General features: G+C 33.5%; 3 protein-coding genes across 5 annotated transcripts; 2 read left to right on the top strand and 1 right to left on the bottom strand.

The window, feature by feature from the left end:
* Positions 1–544: 544 nt before the first annotated feature.
* Positions 545–1,517, bottom strand: LOC116172450. Its single transcript, XM_031489665.1, has 3 exons — positions 1,384–1,517; positions 962–1,336; positions 545–913 (listed from the first exon to the last, which is right to left on the bottom strand). Exons 1-3 carry the CDS (start codon positions 1,469–1,471, stop codon positions 612–614), a joined length of 765 nt encoding a protein of 254 aa, XP_031345525.1. The 5' UTR covers positions 1,472–1,517; the 3' UTR covers positions 545–611.
* A 206-nt stretch (positions 1,518–1,723) lies between these two features.
* Positions 1,724–7,700, top strand: LOC116172453 (putative beta-carotene-binding protein). Of its 2 annotated transcripts, none has more exons than XM_031489669.1 (4): positions 1,724–2,010; positions 6,849–6,866; positions 6,912–7,286; positions 7,335–7,700. In XM_031489669.1, exons 1-4 carry the CDS (start codon positions 1,980–1,982, stop codon positions 7,634–7,636), a joined length of 726 nt encoding a protein of 241 aa, XP_031345529.1. In that variant the 5' UTR covers positions 1,724–1,979; the 3' UTR covers positions 7,637–7,700. The 2 variants fall into 2 exon arrangements, with proteins under 2 accessions (XP_031345529.1, XP_031345528.1); XM_031489668.1 differs by having other exon boundaries at positions 1,727–2,010; positions 5,803–6,866.
* A 6,845-nt stretch (positions 7,701–14,545) lies between these two features.
* On the top strand, positions 14,546–15,543 carry LOC116172455. 2 transcript variants are annotated; one of them, XM_031489672.1, is made up of 4 exons: positions 14,573–14,625; positions 14,673–14,713; positions 14,759–15,133; positions 15,185–15,543. In XM_031489672.1, exons 3-4 carry the CDS (start codon positions 14,809–14,811, stop codon positions 15,484–15,486), a joined length of 627 nt encoding a protein of 208 aa, XP_031345532.1. In that variant the 5' UTR covers positions 14,573–14,625; positions 14,673–14,713; positions 14,759–14,808; the 3' UTR covers positions 15,487–15,543. The 2 variants fall into 2 exon arrangements, with proteins under 2 accessions (XP_031345531.1, XP_031345532.1); XM_031489671.1 differs by having other exon boundaries at positions 14,546–14,713.
* The last annotated feature ends 1,471 nt before the right edge of the window (positions 15,544–17,014 follow it).

The raw sequence follows: 17,014 nt of genomic DNA, 5'->3' as shown, positions 1-17,014 counted from the left end.
AGCACCCTTACCAGGAAGAAAGTGAAAATTGCACCCCTTGCAAATGATAAGTGAAGATCCAGTGTCGTACCAAGTGACAAATCGTTATTGTACAAGTTTGTATAACGATTTGTCACTAGGTACGCCACTGGAACTTCTCTTACCTATTTCAAGGGATGCCATTTTGATTATCTTCTTAGTAAATGTGCTAATTAAAAAAACTGTAAATTGGGATTTGCCAGTAACCCGCTGCCTTTGATGATTTATTGTTTGGTATCCCCTGAAAGTGTTGTTGATTAAAGTTACTACTGGATCCTTGGGTTCTACAGATCCCTAGCAACAATCTGTTATGCTTAGAAGGCGGAGTCGACGTCACTGCGTAACTATTTCATAATCTGGTTTTGACTATGTGTGACGTCATCTTCGGCCCACTTCGGAAAAATGACTTGCTACTTTTGGTTGCTGCTTTCACACGGGTAACGAACAATAGGAAAAAAACGCTGCTGTCTGGGAAAATTAAGTGGACCTGGACCTAACAGAAGGTTTCAATAAGTAAAAAGCCCAGTAAAATAGTGCCAGTCTATCGAAATGATAATGATCTTACAAATAATCAATTTACAATACTCTCAAAATCAATCAGGAAATAGTACATCAACAGGAAACATATCGTATATCTTAATATAATCACTTAGAATTATATCTTCCACATTTTTCCCTATAATTTGCTCTAATTCGTTTTTAAGCGATTCAATGTTGTCATTAATTGCTTGGTTTACCGATTGTGTGAGTAGTTCGTTGTTCTTAAATAAATCTGCCAAATACAGCGACATATGTCCCATTTCCGTTGTGAAATGCGTTTTTTTAAATCTAATGTATCTGGCGCCATTCTTGTTGTAATATTCGCCGAACTGCGTAAAGACAACACTCAGATCAGCTGAAATGACGGATCGAAAAGGTGACCAAACCAAATCTCTATACTTACTCGCATTAAATTCGCCTGCTCCACCGCCGTCAATTTCAAAAAGCAATATCTTTCCTTTAAAACGATACAGTCCCTTAAGTTTAACTTCTGGAATAACAACTTTTGTTATAAACGTCGCCGTACTAAAGTTTAAACGGGAATATTCAGCTCTCGCTTTGCCGAGACCAGTTAGGACGCCATTTGCCAAATCCGCATGTATTTGCACAGATGCCTGGCCAAGTGTAAGTGACAGATTTCTACAATGCAATGGATCTATTGGTGGATAATTTAATTCCGGTATTCCCTTTATCATATACGGGAGAAGTGCGTCGAAACTATTCACCATACATTTTGATACGTCAGGGTCTGACTTCTTGCAAAGTTGAATGTAAGATGCTGTGAAACTACACTTCAAAGTGCGCAAACAAATTAAAGTTACTTACGAAGCTCTGCACAAAACGTACGTGTGCTCAATAAGGTCAAATGTAGTAACAAAATAGCTAATGTTACCATGGTGAGCGATTTTAACATTGATCATCTCATGCTTGATGCAAGTGTTTATATATGCTCTTGGTAACCTAGGTATGCACGTAACTCTTATGTAAATATGTACACGTAATTAAATTATGGTAGTGTTTTCCATTATTTATAACAGTATAAATAAACATGCATTAAATATATTCATGGCAATTATTTGAATGACTATACCTATACAGAGTGGTGCAACGAAAACCAATAGACACTCTTTATTTTGAGAGAGTCATTTGAGTTATTATTACCACTAGCGCTTGAATCAATAGGTATTTGGTGTGAAACTTTTTGTTCCTATTAATTCAGTCTAAAGAAGAGAGAAAATCGTAATTTTTCGAGGAAAAAACCGAAAAACCTTGAACTTTGTATCACAGTAAATAAAAAATTAGCTTTCTTGTGAGACCGTTTTCACTTATTATATTAGTGCGCCATGCCCTTCCAGAAAAGTGCTCATATTTTAATTCAAGCGGGACGGATGAGTATGAAGAATATGGAATAATGCCGACAGATGGACAGCCGATCAATTGCCAGGCAAAAAGGTAACATTACTAATTTTGGATTTCTTGTTTGTTTAAAATGACATTGTGTAATCGCCGCTATACTAAAATGATACTTTTTATTTCCTAGAATTGACACGCCTCAAACGTTCAATCAAAAAGCTTACGAATCTCATTTAATACAAATCGCTTCGATCTCAAAGTGTGCATTTCAGTTCATCATTGTGACGGTATATAAAATAAAGATTGTCGCTCTTTGGACAAATAAAAATCGTTTGTCGTTAACTTTGGATTTAATACCTAAACCAAATCTTCCTTTTTCTAATATAGTATTCAAAACCCTTCTATACTTATTCGTAAAAAACTGACGCGATTTTGGTGTCAAATGAAGCGCGCTTAATTAACATGAATTTTTAGACTAGGCTTAGAATTTGATATTTTCATTTCGATTATAAAGGGGGTTTATCTTCCTTTGTCTCATCGCCTATCGCGGCACCCGTTCCTTGGAATCGAGTTTCTTCCGTCTGACTACCTGAGACTTCCGAAACCGTGCCCAAACTGTCGTCCTTGGCAGAATTAGGGTTTTCGAATCTTCTGGTGGCGCTCGAGTTACCGTACCATCTCGCCGACTGCCGCCGTGTCCACCGTTTATTTTGTAAATTCAATTTACATATAATTTTCTTTTGACCCATCTCTCTAAAGCTTTGTGTTAAAAATAAAATACACACTTGCTAGCGCATCATAGGGGTTTCAATGTAAAATTCACAACATGCGATTATTGGCTCCCCAAATTATTTTAGGGCAAAAATATATTAAGGTTTCTTGTAGAAAAATTTTTTTACGTCAATCAACCGTATTAGTTTTCAATTTTTTGCATAATAAAGACGGAAAATTGGAAAAATAAAACCCCCATCTTTTTCAATAATCTGTGATGCCATGGAATTTTATAATACAAAAACTACGCCAATATCCGCCATGCCATGGAATGTCTGCTATAAAACAAATCAAATTCTATCAAAAAGTATTATATTTAGAACAGCGAATTCAACATAAAGAAAGACCAAATTACTAAAACCTGTTTCCTAATATAACAATTTACAATAAATGTTCGAATAAGTCACCATTATCTGCAATACAGTAACAAAGTCGATCATAAAATCCATTTCGAACTGCTGCTAATTCTATCTTTTTATTTTAGAAAATTCAATGGTATCGCAGATTATTGAAAAAGATGCGGGTTTTATTTTTCCAATTTTCCGTCTTTATATGTTAAAAAATTGAAAACTAATACGGTGGTTTGGCGTAAAAAAATTTTTTGTACAAAAAACTGGAATACATTTTTGCTCTAAAATAATTTGGGGAGCCAATAATGGCATGTTATGAATTTTACATTGAAATCCCTATGATGCGTTACGCAAGTCACCACCCTGTAATATAATATAATATAATATAATATAATATAATATAATATAATATAATATAATATAATATAATATAATATAATATAATATAATATAATATATAATATATATAAATAATATAAGAATAATTTATTGCCATAAGTTTTACATTTTGTAAACATTAGCATTGTCAGAGTAGGAGAAAAAATAAATATTGGTAATTTTAACAATAATTTATACGAAATGTGCGTTGTATAGGGTTAACCGTGTTAAGTAAAGTTTCAACTCATTTTTAAAACTATGCGTTGGTGTTATTTTTTTTTAGTGTTCTTTCTATGTAGATGAACAAGCGCTACTCTTTCTAATACCAATTAGAGAGGCCCATTTAGTCCTATCAGAGCTCTGTGTAATTAGTTTCAACAGAGCTTAAATTATTTAAAAATAAACATTTAGTTGTTCGCTGGTGATAATGATAGGGTCACTTCCAGTTTTTCTAGGTACGATAGCGCTCCGGTGTACAAAATACAAAAGATTAAAATTATGTGCCAAAGAAATAGTCATTTTTGATAGTACCTTCTGATTTTAACTTTTGAAAACACTTCAAAGTATCGCTCATCGAAAAGACCAGGTCGGAGGGACACACAATCTACACTAATGTAAGGACACTTTTACCAAAGTTTCAGATAAAGCTGATGTTTCTAAAATTGCCGAAGATGCGGGAAGGTTATGATTAATAGGAAACAGTATCACAACTAGGTCAATAACATATTCATTTATATGAAGTATAGAAGGCAACCACAGAAAAACTTGAGTCGTTAGATTAGAATTTTGTGATCATTCTTGTAAATAACCAAACAAAGGTACCAAAACAATCCGGTAAGTATCAATAAATTATGGTTCCCGGTCAAAACGGTTTAATTTTAAATCGGTCGCTTTTAATACAACGTTAATAATCTGCGTTAACCCCAACAGTCAACACGCAAATCTCTCTGAAGACCGTACTGGTCGCCTTGAAAATCGAAACGCGAATCCTTCTTTTCTAGTGGATCGTACTGATCGCCGATATTGGCTAAACGCGAATGAATTTAAGTTTTCCAAAACCAATTCCACTATTAATCATTGAGTAAAATTTTGAATGTCCACAATAGTGGATTATCACTTAAAATGACGATGTCTAAATTTTCATTGGTTAATGTCATTTTTACTACCAATCTCAGATGGTTCTAAAAGTCGTTATGGTTGGAGTTCGTTGCACGTCACAACGTCCAGCCGTGACACCTGCTACAATTGGCTAGTGAAAATGGTTTCATTAGCGGGAGTTGTCTGGAAGACTCAATAATCTATTCGTCTTGACTGATAAAACCCGAATTCTCAAACTTCTAACTAGTGCCACTGCCGCTAATCGAGTGTTTTGCGTTGACTGACCACAAAACGGAATGAATAATTTGATTACATCTGTCTTGTTTTAAGATGTCGTTTGTTACTTGATTGTCTTTTTAATCCATCGTCGTTTGTAAGTCAATTTAATTGACGGCTTTTCTAGTTATGGCGTTTTTTCAATTTTTTATTGTAAGTATTTCACTTGATAGCTAATTTTAATTACCCATTTTAGAAACATTATGGAATAATCCCCAATTTTCTCTTTCGGTCGACTCCCCCCTTCAGTGCTGTAGACCCTTAACTTGTCTTGGACTTTTTCCCCTTCAGAATTTTTGTACCTTTTAAACTTATGGATTTCGACCATGTACCGTTTTCGGTCGATCTTTATGTTGTAAGTTTCGACGCTACAGGTGAACTCAAATATGTTAAAGCATTGTATTCTAGGGCCTGATGATGGCATTTGCCGAAACATGCCGCCATTGGTTATTTATATCTTTGTATAATAAATTGAAATTTATGGGGAAGATTTTGTGATCTTTGTCCCGGATTATGAATAATTTTGTTCGAAAACTAATCCCCTCTCTCTATACTAAGCTAACTTAAAACGTCTATTTCATGGTGGAAAGCAATAGCGGAGATATTTCGTTAATTTCTCACTTTAGGGCGGTCTACAAGAGAGCTGACTTAACAGAATTTTACTTATCGTTTTCCAAAAAAGTTTAATTCGCAGTGTAAGAAATGAAACATAATATGACCTCTTTTTAGCGTGTAAAAAGATACAAATTCCCGTCAATAGGGCGCAAAATACGATTTAAAACAAAGATTTTACTGATAGAAATGATGATGATATTCCATTCGACAAAATAAAAATTGAACTTGACATAATCAATATTTGTTTTGTTGAACGTACTGAAACCTTGACCGTTTTTAAACTGAAAAATTATCCTTCCGCATATTTCAATGAAAAAGATCGTGTAAAATCACTGCTCTCGCGTAGGCGTATGCAAAATGTGAGACAAATTGCTTGTAAAAGTGATTCTCGTTTTACTTTTAGATAATTCATGGTTTTAAGACAGCAACATTTGAAGTTGATCATACAAGGTATACGCAACTTATTGAAAAAGATTCCAGATCTCTAGGACAATTCCTTTAACAATAGTTCAAACCCGCCGAAGTAGCCCCGGACAGAAGGACAAAACGCAAACAAAAATTTAAAAAAATGTACCTACTAAGAAATAGCTTAGATATTTTTTTATCTATAGCTTATAAGTAAGGAATAGCATATTCTGTAGTTCACACGACCTTCTAACCTTTGTTGATTGCTTACAGTAGGACGCAATAACATTTTTTTACTCACTGAGTCAAAAGTAATTTATGTTCCGCGCGCCTTTCAATATGTGTGGGTATTATTCACCATAGTCCACGTAGTACCATGAAAATATAATTTTTGGATGTTTGATTCATTTATGGACGGTTTTTCATGTTTCAGCTTTGATAGTTCGTTAGTCTGACAGTTATGGAAACAAACGTATTGCCATAGAACATATATGTGAACTGAAATATGAATATGGTCCCTTTATGGGCCTGAAGTTTGGATCCCAACCTAAACCTCATTTTTGTATGTTTGATTGGTTTACTGAAAAAATAATTCCACTGGTAAGACGAATCTGACTCTCAAGCTATTCGCTGCGGCAGGTGGGAGACTTCATGTGCTAACCATCCATTCTGTAGAATTATTTAGGTTTATGCTACACACTTTAATTAAATAATGTGAGACATCTATTCAAAAATTTGAACGTTGCATACGTAATGTGAGTAAAAAAATATTTGTTTTCGTGTAGTTTAGTAATCCCACCCGTAGTCTCAAAGTTTGGGAATACAACATTTCTGTTGTGCAACAAATTTTACTTTTTTCTTCCCATATACGTATTTACGACTTTACCATCGGGCTAATAAAAATTAGCATGCAATACAAATAGTGGTTACGACAGATATATAACCGAAAACAGCAATTCTGCTCCCAGAACTAAACCGAACCACCTTGTCCAATCACAATGTTGTTCATTTTACTTATACAGTTTGTTTTTTTGGGATCTCCAGCACTATCAGCAGACCTTCGTAAGTATCTCAGTCTTTGGGATTAAAAAATAACACTTCTTTCAGCGTCATACATAAAACTTTGTAAGAAAACGGTACCGGATATTTCGCAATGTATGGTAAATAGTATTGCGGAATTGATACCATATCTAATAAAAGGAATACCGGAGTTGAATTTTCCGCCAATAGATCCGATGCATGGTAGAAACGTTTCGTTCACAGTTCGCCAATCCTCAATTAAAGTATATGCGGAATTAGGGAATGGGGTTGTTACAGGGCTTAAAGATATGAAAGTGGAATATGCGAAGCTAGATTTTGATTCCGGAATATTTGAAACCAAAGTCACTGTTCCTCGACTAATCATCAAAGGTCAATATCGATTTAAAGGGACTGTAATGCTGTTCGATATCGATGGCGGAGGAGACGGTGAAATTAATGCAAGTAAGTTGATTAGTTACAAGGGAATTGTAGCTACTGTCCATATTTCAGCCGATACGAGTGCAGTTCTCACGCAATTTGGCGAATATTACATGAAGGATGGTGTTAGATATATCAAATTTGATAAAGCTGATCTTAAAGCGCATGCTGAAGGTTTGTCAATACGTTTGGACGATCTATTTAAAAACAACGAGGCCCTTACGCAGTCAGTGAATAAATTAATTAACGATAATATTCAAACCCTTAAATTCGAGTTGGATGAGCTTTTAGGAAAAGCCATCCAACAGACTGCTCTACGTGATTTCCTTGAAATATATAACATGTTTCCAATCGATGTATTATTTCCGAACTAGTGCCGAATGTACAATTTGTAAAAAGTAATTAACAATAGTTCTAGGTAATAAATGTTTACTATTATTACCTATTTATTAATTAACGATACACAGCTCCATTTCACCCCAAGCCTAAAATCTCGATGAAAAATGGAACGGCCAGGACGAGGCGGGGCATCCTTGACCAACATATCACCTGCTTAAAAATAAAACGCAAATAAAATTTAAAAAAACTAAGGATGTGCATCTGGCTGAAGAATAAACAAGCAAGAATTAATCTAATATTCAGCGCTTGCTGATCAGGTTGCTAATTTGGTAATTTTCCTCTTTTTGTCGTAAACCGTATCGAGTTGCACTTGGTTTAAACAAACGCTGGAGCGTGAGTTAGAAAGCATGGAATTTTAATTGCCATCATTCATATATTTTGATCTCTAACGATTGGATTCATAATTGGGGAATTTCGAAATAGTTCAGTCAAGTTTTCCTATGCGACTGACGTCGAGAGAAATTTCTGTGGTCAGAAATCTGCAAAAAGTCTACAGAAATTTGCAAAAATGTCTGACTTTTTTCGGTTTTTCGAAAATAACTCGCCAACGGCAATACTTGGGTAATTTAAAGTTTCGTTTCTTTAGTAATTTATGAAAATAAACCATCGTTTCTGTTGTTGGACCTCAAATAAATTTACACAAATATGTTTGGTACCTATATATAAAAATAAATACCTAAATTTATTTATTTAACCCTTAAATTGTTGCTTGAGTCTATTTTTTTTTAAATTAAATAAAAACTCGAAACTTCAACTTGATGTATCTCTTAAAAAACAATAGACGGAATGCTATTGTGCTGCTTTACGTTTGTCAACCTTATTCATTTTCTTCCCTCTCACTGTCTTGAACCCAACATGAGCATTAAAATTAATACGTATCTACCCCCGAGTACTATAATACATGGATGTGTCTAACAGCATTTTATAGTTTTCGAGATATTGGCAAACTTGTTTTTTTCTCCCTCTTTACTATTTCAACAAGTCAGAAAAATAAAATCTTTTACCAGACCTTTTGTAACCATTTAGCATTTTTGTGTCTAATTTGACTGGACTAAAGTAATTGGATTCACCTATAACTCCTAGAGTGAAGATATAAATTGCGTTTTTCCTTTATTTCGTAAGTAGGTACCGCCATTTTGACAGAAGATGAATACATGGCCTTATCCGATGCAACCAAAGAAGAAATGCACATGAACAATTTGCTGATAAGTCTGTGAGTCGACAAGGAAAGGTAGGTACCAGATACAATTCCGTATGAGATGCTGTAAAAAGGAATCAAAGCAAGGTGAAGCACATGTCCACCGAGGGTATGACTGCAGATATTTTGACGAAGGATCTTACCAGGAACAAAAATGAAAATTGTGTGAAAGGTATAGGTTATACTTTTGGTTTAGAAGGTAATTATTGTTCGAAGGGAGAATATTGCATGTACGACCCACAATAAGTTTCCCTCGTAACAAGCAGTGTGTCAGAAATATGCAGAGTCCTTAAAAAGCATCCAAGGGTGTAAAAACCTCTGAAAGGTTTGTGAAAATTTGAAAATTCGGATCTAATTGAGATTTTTAAAAAACCCAAAATCGGTTTAATTGTGACTTTACAAGAAACTTTTATTTATATATTTTTAAGAAAATGTAATCAACAGAGCCGTGTCAAATATTGAACTCGACTTCTGATACCTAAAACCTAACGGTTGATACTGAAGATTGAAACGATTTGTGGCATATAAATTTGTATCCGATTTTTTCTTATTAGGTACTCTTATTATTGTACTCTAACAATTAACAAACACTAACCCTTTTCCTTGAAGTAAATTAGAATTACGTTGATTATATACTACCAAAATGAAAAAAAAACCTGGTGCCCTTGAGAATTAAGGAATAAGAAGTTGATTATATATTTATTATATACCTAATTATAAATGAACTACATTACATAATTGAATTTATAATTAGATATTGTAGTAAGATTAAATTAAAACTAATTTACTACCTATAAAGGTTTTTACCTGTGCTACTACATAGTGAAAAAGATATGATTCACATTATAAATCTTTCACTTGCTCCCTCAATTGTATACGCAACGCTGTCTTCTACGAAACATCTAAAGAGCCACCATGATATTTTTTATACATTTTTAAAATGGTTACATTTTTAAATTTACAACACGCCTACTTTACAATTAAGTGACTTTAATTTTAACTTCGAAAGGATAAATTCGATACTAGTAGTACGGTAGCTAGATTTTTTGTAGACCAATTTTATACACTACGTTTAAAATACGATTTTTGTTTAATATGTCACGATAGAGTTCTTGTTCTACATTGAGAGTATATAACTAATAAACACCATACGTTAATTTGCCATGCCAATATTAGATTATTTACTTCCTCCAAAATACGGATAAAAATTAGGCATATTCTACTTATCAAAGTTAGATATTGTTTATGTCATATTATAATGAAGCTGGTATAAGAAACATTAAAAATAAGTAGTTTGATTACTTGTTCTACAAATACGAATAAAAATTATGCTTATTCTACGTTTCAAAATTTATTATGTAAGTTATGTACTCATAAGACGTAGGAAACGTTGGAAATTTTTTAATAATAATAATAATTTTATTGTATAAAGATTTATCTCTTATTACAAGATACGAAGCTCTGGATAGGACGCATAGGAAATTATTTTGTAAATTACAGTTGTAACTGGGAATTATAGGTACTAATTCACAGTTGTAACTGGGAATTAGTTTATAATTTACAGTTGTATTTGGGAATTATACTAATTTACAGTTGTAACTGGGAATTATGCTAATTTACAGTTGTAACTGGGAATTATACTAATTTACAGTTGTAATTGTCAATTACACTAATTTACAGTTGTAACTGGGAATTATCCTTGACAGTTACAACGGTAAATTAGTTTAATTCCCAATTACAACTGTAAATTATAAACTAATTCCCAGTTATAACTGTAAATTAGTATAATTCCCAGTTACAACTGTAAATTAGCATAATTCTCAGTTACAACCGTAAATTAGTGTAATTCCCAATTACAACTGTAAATTATAAACTAATTCCCAGTTACAACTGTAAATTAGTATAATTCCCAGTTACAACTGTAATTTACAAAATAATTTCCTATGTGTCCTATCCAGAGCTTCGTAACAAGAGCCTTTATAATCATAAAATTCGTTACAAAAAAATCGTAATTTATAAATTTATAAACAAAAAAAAATTTATATAATTATATAAATGAACACAACTTTAATACCTCAGTAATAAAATGAAATATTGATTTTACAAGTGATTGTGACAGATCATTTAAAGCAAGCAGTAATTCTTCAAAAGTGTTTATCTTGCTTAAAATTTATTACTGATAGGTTTAACTATTGGGCAATCAAAAAAGACGTCATTAGGTTTTCAGGCATTTGGGAATTACACATTGTGCAATTGTGTAGTGTGTCTATGGTATAAGCAATGCCGTAACAATAGAATCGTAGAAAAAGTTGGCTGCTTAACCTCAACTGTGATATCAAACGTATGTATTTGATAGGGATGTTAAAGGTTAGGGATTTTTGGGGTATGTGATTTGAGGGTAGGATGACATGTTTGTAAATGATTGGGTAGGAGGAATGGAGCAACCGATCTCTATCAGTATCTATCAGATATTTTTCATATTGATTTAGGATTTCAGTAGTAAGTATTGAAATTAGTAGGGTTGTTAGTAATGATATTCCACTGTTTTTCCAACTTTATCTCAGAGAATATGCCTTTTAGTTGCAAAACCCAGTTAAAAATAGATACCGCATTTGGAATTTGTTCGTGTTATACACAACCCTTTTATGCCTATATTTATACATGGTGGGTCACGACAACCGGATGTTTATGAAATGGGCGATTGGTTTAGGCAAAGACTCACTTAATAATAATTATGTATTTTTTGGTTTAGTCTTATCCATAGTTGCTTTGTTTTGTTTATTAAAGGAGAGAGGTACCATTAGGTTTTAACCTATTTGAAACATAGAAGTTAGGGGGAACAACAGTTGTTGTTTTCCTAAATAAGTTATAAACACGATCCCTTTTATATATTTTTTTGATAATAATTTAATCCAAACGTCTTTCATATAATTTCACATCTGCTTTGCTAATGACCATTAAAATTATATGACTGAAACACATATTTATGTAAGCCAGCAACAGAATTTAAATTAAATGTGGGAAAGACAAATTGAATCTTATTCACTACATCCCAAATACAAGACAATGGAGCTACCGCTACATTAACGGAAACGGAAAATTAGATAACTTGTAGAGCAAATTCAATATTACAACAAAATGTAGAAATCGGTGAATAACAACTCATATAACACACACATATATTAAACCAAAGAGTGTTTATTAGTCCAATCTCGCCCCCGAGATAGATAACTCGCCCCTCGTTCCGGGTGTTGAGTCTACATTTGATTGTTGAGAATTGAGATCAACCCCGGTATTGAGTGTCGTAACTCATTTCGTTCCAGTTTTTGCCACCCCCGTGACCCTCTCTTTAAGACGAAAATGTTAGTACACAAACAACACACACATCAAACAATTCGATTATTTCCACACATGTTTAAAACAATGATCAAAAATATAAATCTAAGTTGTGGCCAAGACCATGTACCTAATAGAAGCACATGAATCTGCATTAATGTTAAATCAAGTGAAGGCGTACGCCCTTTCATGGTAGGTGTTAAAAAAAATTACAACTTCGGAAAAGGCCTCGCCAAAAACCTACCAAAAAAGTCCTACCAGTCTTTGTCACTCTTATGGTTGCCGAGAAAAAAAATAGAGAATAAAGCAAATTTTACCACTTTTTGCGGGTTTATTTGGAAAAAGTGCTTGTCGATTAGTATTATAAATTCCTTCCATTTTATCTAATAGAATTTTATACGGGGTGTCCCAAATTAAGATGACGCCATCGACATTTTTTTAAACCGGTAACTGTGTATCAAATTTCAAATTTAAATTTAATTCATTTGGAAATTATCAATTGAAAGGAAATTAAAAACAACAAAATCTCTAACAGGACCACCCTACCTACTTCCCAATGCTCAACACTTAAAGGTCTCCCGTTACACAATTGTCACATTAAGCACATCTATTCTCTTTTAGTATTTTAACTCTTTCATCCAATACTCCATTTTTAATTCGGCATTATTGCCCACCATTCTTTAATCCTTTGATTGGATGTACCTACTTAATAAAAGGAGGTTTCGGTAATATTTAGGTATGCAGTTTGGATATTTCAACGACCCCATTTTTAGTCTCCGTAATTGAGTCCAAAGGCACTCAGTAAACATTGTTATTACATTTTATTCCAGGATATAACTATATCCTGTGTCTCAAGTCATCAATATACCAATTAAAGGTTTTTCCATATGGTCTTACCTTTTCGTATGTTACATGTGCCAGGTATAGTTAGTTCCTTTATTGAAACATTAGCCATTGAAGCCATTTCCATGTTCTTTGGTTAACTCCTTGTACACCAAGTAGCCAAAGTAGTTCTCGTGGCCAAACCTTCTGATGGTAAGCATTTTAAATGCATCTCTCGGCACCCAACCGTGGCTCTCAATATCCTAATTTGTTCTTTGGTCCTACTCTTGCTTCTTGCGTTTTAATGCTGTGAACTGACATTAGTATCATACACCAATCTGAGAAGAGGACAATTTGATGTTGTTCCAATCGACGAGCCTTTGTCTTAGTTCTTCTCTGTTACACCTACAGTTACGTTTATACTAGATCATTGATTATTACTTGTTTAATAAGCAGCAAAGTTTTTGATATTCTGAATACGGAATTCGTGACCCAGATTCGGGTCACCATTTAAATAAGATTCGTTTTAAAATAAACTAAACAAATATAGAAAACGAGCTCCTGGGTATGACTATAGCATGTGCAAAACCAAATTTTAAACCTGATGTTAGTTTTGCTTTTATTTAAAGTGTATATGTATGAAATTTCTTTTAATTGCTTCCATAAATAAGAAAGTTGGCACTACACATCCTACACAAAACCAAATTTGGAAAATGGCGGTACATTTGCTTTTATTCCAAGTGCATATGTATCAAATTTCATTTAAATACCTTCAAATAAGAAAGTTTGCAATCCGGTTTGTAAATGGCCGAGATGCGAAAAGGGCACTGTGAATGTTGCTCGATTAGGCTCAATTTTTGGAACTGCGTTTTATATGGCTAAAGCTATACGCATATTGAATTTCATGCAATTCGGTTCATAACTCACGGAAATGTCAAAAGGGCCTTCCTTATTTTTTGGGCTACATTGCCAATTCACGAACTCTGATCTACAAATTTGATAAAGAATCCATCTACAGAATTTCATCGTAATCGGTCCATTCGTTATCGTTATCAAGATATCGTGCTAACGGACAGACGGATAGACACCGCAAAATTATAAACTCGCTAGGAGCTCGTAATCAATAAACTTGGTGTCCGAATTCGTAATTTGAGAATTCATCTCAGCGTTATAATGATATAGGTATAGATTGTATAGCAAAAGGCATATACGTGTAGCAAGTCTAAATTACTATACTAACAATATCCCATCAGAGTACCTACGCATATAGAAATCACATTACTATTCTACTACTACACTACGGATTATCAAATTGGGCTATTCCGCAATTAAACATTGCGTAACCAGTAATTATGGAAATATCAAAATTCGTTATGGATCCTTAATTTAATAATCCATTTAACCTTACAAATCTGAATTTATGTTAAAGGATAAACCATAATTAGTAAAATTAGATTCAATAATTAGCAACTACTATACTTATACTCAATATTATATTCTTATTCCTTTATTTTTTATTAATTTCTCATTAAGTTTTTGCGTTACCATCATAACATGTAATTTGGTATAGATATATGTATAAACATAGGTACAGTAGAGGCGAGATAAGTAAATCAAAAGATTTAGACAGAATGTTCTTCATCGTATTTTTGCAGTTCGGTTTCTTGGGGGCTACCTGCGCTAACGGCCGATATCCGTAAGTAAGACTATTCGAAATTAAACTATAAAATTCCTCTTTTAGCATCTTACATTAATCTTTGCAAGAAAACTGAACCAGATATCGCTAAATGTATGACAAATAGTGCCAACGAATTGATCCCGCATTTGGTGCATGGAATTCCAGAACTAAATTTTCCACCAATAGATCCGATGCGTTTTAGCAATTTATCGGTTACAGTTGGCGAATCATCGATAAACATAAAAGCGGAATTGAGAGACATCGTTGTTGAAGGCCTTAAAGATATGAAATTTATAGAGTCCAAGCTAGATTTTGATACTGGAATTTTTGAAAACAAGATTGTTATTCCTAGAATAAATGTGAAATGCCAATATCACTTTAGCGGACATATTTTACTTTTTGAAATCGATGGCGGGGCTCAAGCAGAACTTAACGCAAGTGAGTACCTATGTTTGTTTCTAAGAGACTAAGAACTCACTCTTTTTGTAGACGATATTAGTGCGACGTTGACGAAATTTGGCAATTATCACACGAAGAACGGCATCAAATACATCAAGTTTGGTAAATCTGACGTCAAAGTCGACGCTAAAGATGTATCTGTACGTTTTGATGATTTGTTTCGTAACAACGAGCTCCTCACACAAACAGTGAACCAAGCAATCAATGATAATATTCAAACCCTTAAGGAAGAGTTGGATTCGCTTATAGGGAAGACAATCGAGGAGGTTATTTTCAAGGGCTACCTTAAAATATTTGATCAGCTTCCGTTTGATGTACTATTCCCTAATTAGTATCGCTTAGAATGTTCTATGCAGAATTATAGTCGCTTTTTCTTAAATATATTTCAAGTATCTCTCCTATATCCAAATCGATATTTAAAATGTGCCGAACATTCAGGTAATATAAACCTCTAAATAATGTATGGTCCAATCCAAAGTGCGTTTAACCCTTGAGATCCATATTCCCATTTTGGGTGTGAACTTTCAGACGTTGAAAATGATAGTGGAACGTTGAACAAAGGGAAAATTACTGTGGCACTTTTAGTGCAATCAATTTGGAAAAATGCTGAAATTATTAACAATTTGAAATAACTATTGTTACGACTAAGGTGTGCCTAAGCTATTAAATGAGACAGCAAACAAAATCCATTCAATCGATTACAGCAGGAAGATAAATTGTACCCAAATCAAATCAAAAAACTTCTTATGGGTTAGTTCGAGAAGATGTGTAAAGGCCACGATGGTCAAAACAATAAAAAAACAGGTTTCAAAGCGATTGAGATGTGTACTTTACTATAATATAATTTCAATAGATCATCATAATGTTTATTTATATAAATTGTGTACAATGTATACATCTCTAATTTTTTCACCATAATTGATACTCGTAGTATTTGTACAACGCATGAATGGAGTACTTATATCTAACTACGTCGTAGAAAAGCCTTTTGTTATTACTTTGTCGCAATGAATAAATTTACTATTAATTATAAGTCTATGACTCTAACGCTTGGTTTCACAAATGATGTTTAAGGATAATCAATGTGTAATAGTTATTTACATAAAAGTCAGGAAAATGATACATTACTGATGAGGAAATATTGAAGTACGAGGCCCCAGAGTACTTTAATTTTCGAATCAAGTGATTTTACTTTCGAGTTTTGTAATAAATTTTAGCCGAAATCGTGTTTTAATATAAAATTTCGATTTTTATATAGAACTTTTGATTAACGTCAACCTGTCAGTGATGACAGGAATCATTATAGACATTTAAAGGTAAAGTGACGATGCGGCCAGTAAAGTAACAAGCGGCAGGAAACGTAGTCTGCTCTGCTTCTGTCATGGAAACTAAATATCCTGACAGAAAGTAGGTGTGAAAATGAAGGTTTCAGGACGATTTTGGGTGAAATATTAGAATGTTAGCCATCCTTTGACAATAAGGCAATATGTGTCCTAACCTAATATTTTTAATCATTGATTAACCTTAATTATGGTTTATGAAACCGGGCATAAGGTTGCAACAAATGGTGTAAAAGGTAAATATGTAACATATGTTTCCAAAGGACCCCAATTTGTGTTTCCGTCTTAATTGTTTTGCCAGTATAACATATACAAGGACGGAACTTTTCAATTACGCACTCAAAAAAAAGGTGAGAGGTAGAATGCTGAAGAAGATGCTGATCTTCAGTAACTTTTTACGTGCACTTTATGTAAACGCATAAAGTTACTTTAGTCCCAGATTACGTCTAGGGTAATCTGTGCTTTAGTTAAGCACGATAAGCTCAGACAAAGAAGAGATGGGCCGATGTGGTTAAGGTCT

The sequence above is a fragment of the Photinus pyralis genome, unplaced genomic scaffold (assembly GCF_008802855.1).
Source record: "Photinus pyralis isolate 1611_PpyrPB1 unplaced genomic scaffold, Ppyr1.3 Ppyr1.4_LG5, whole genome shotgun sequence".
NCBI lineage: Eukaryota > Metazoa > Arthropoda > Insecta > Coleoptera > Lampyridae > Photinus > Photinus pyralis.
Note: the sequence above shows the minus strand (reverse complement) of the source record. Positions and strands in the feature narration are given on the sequence as shown.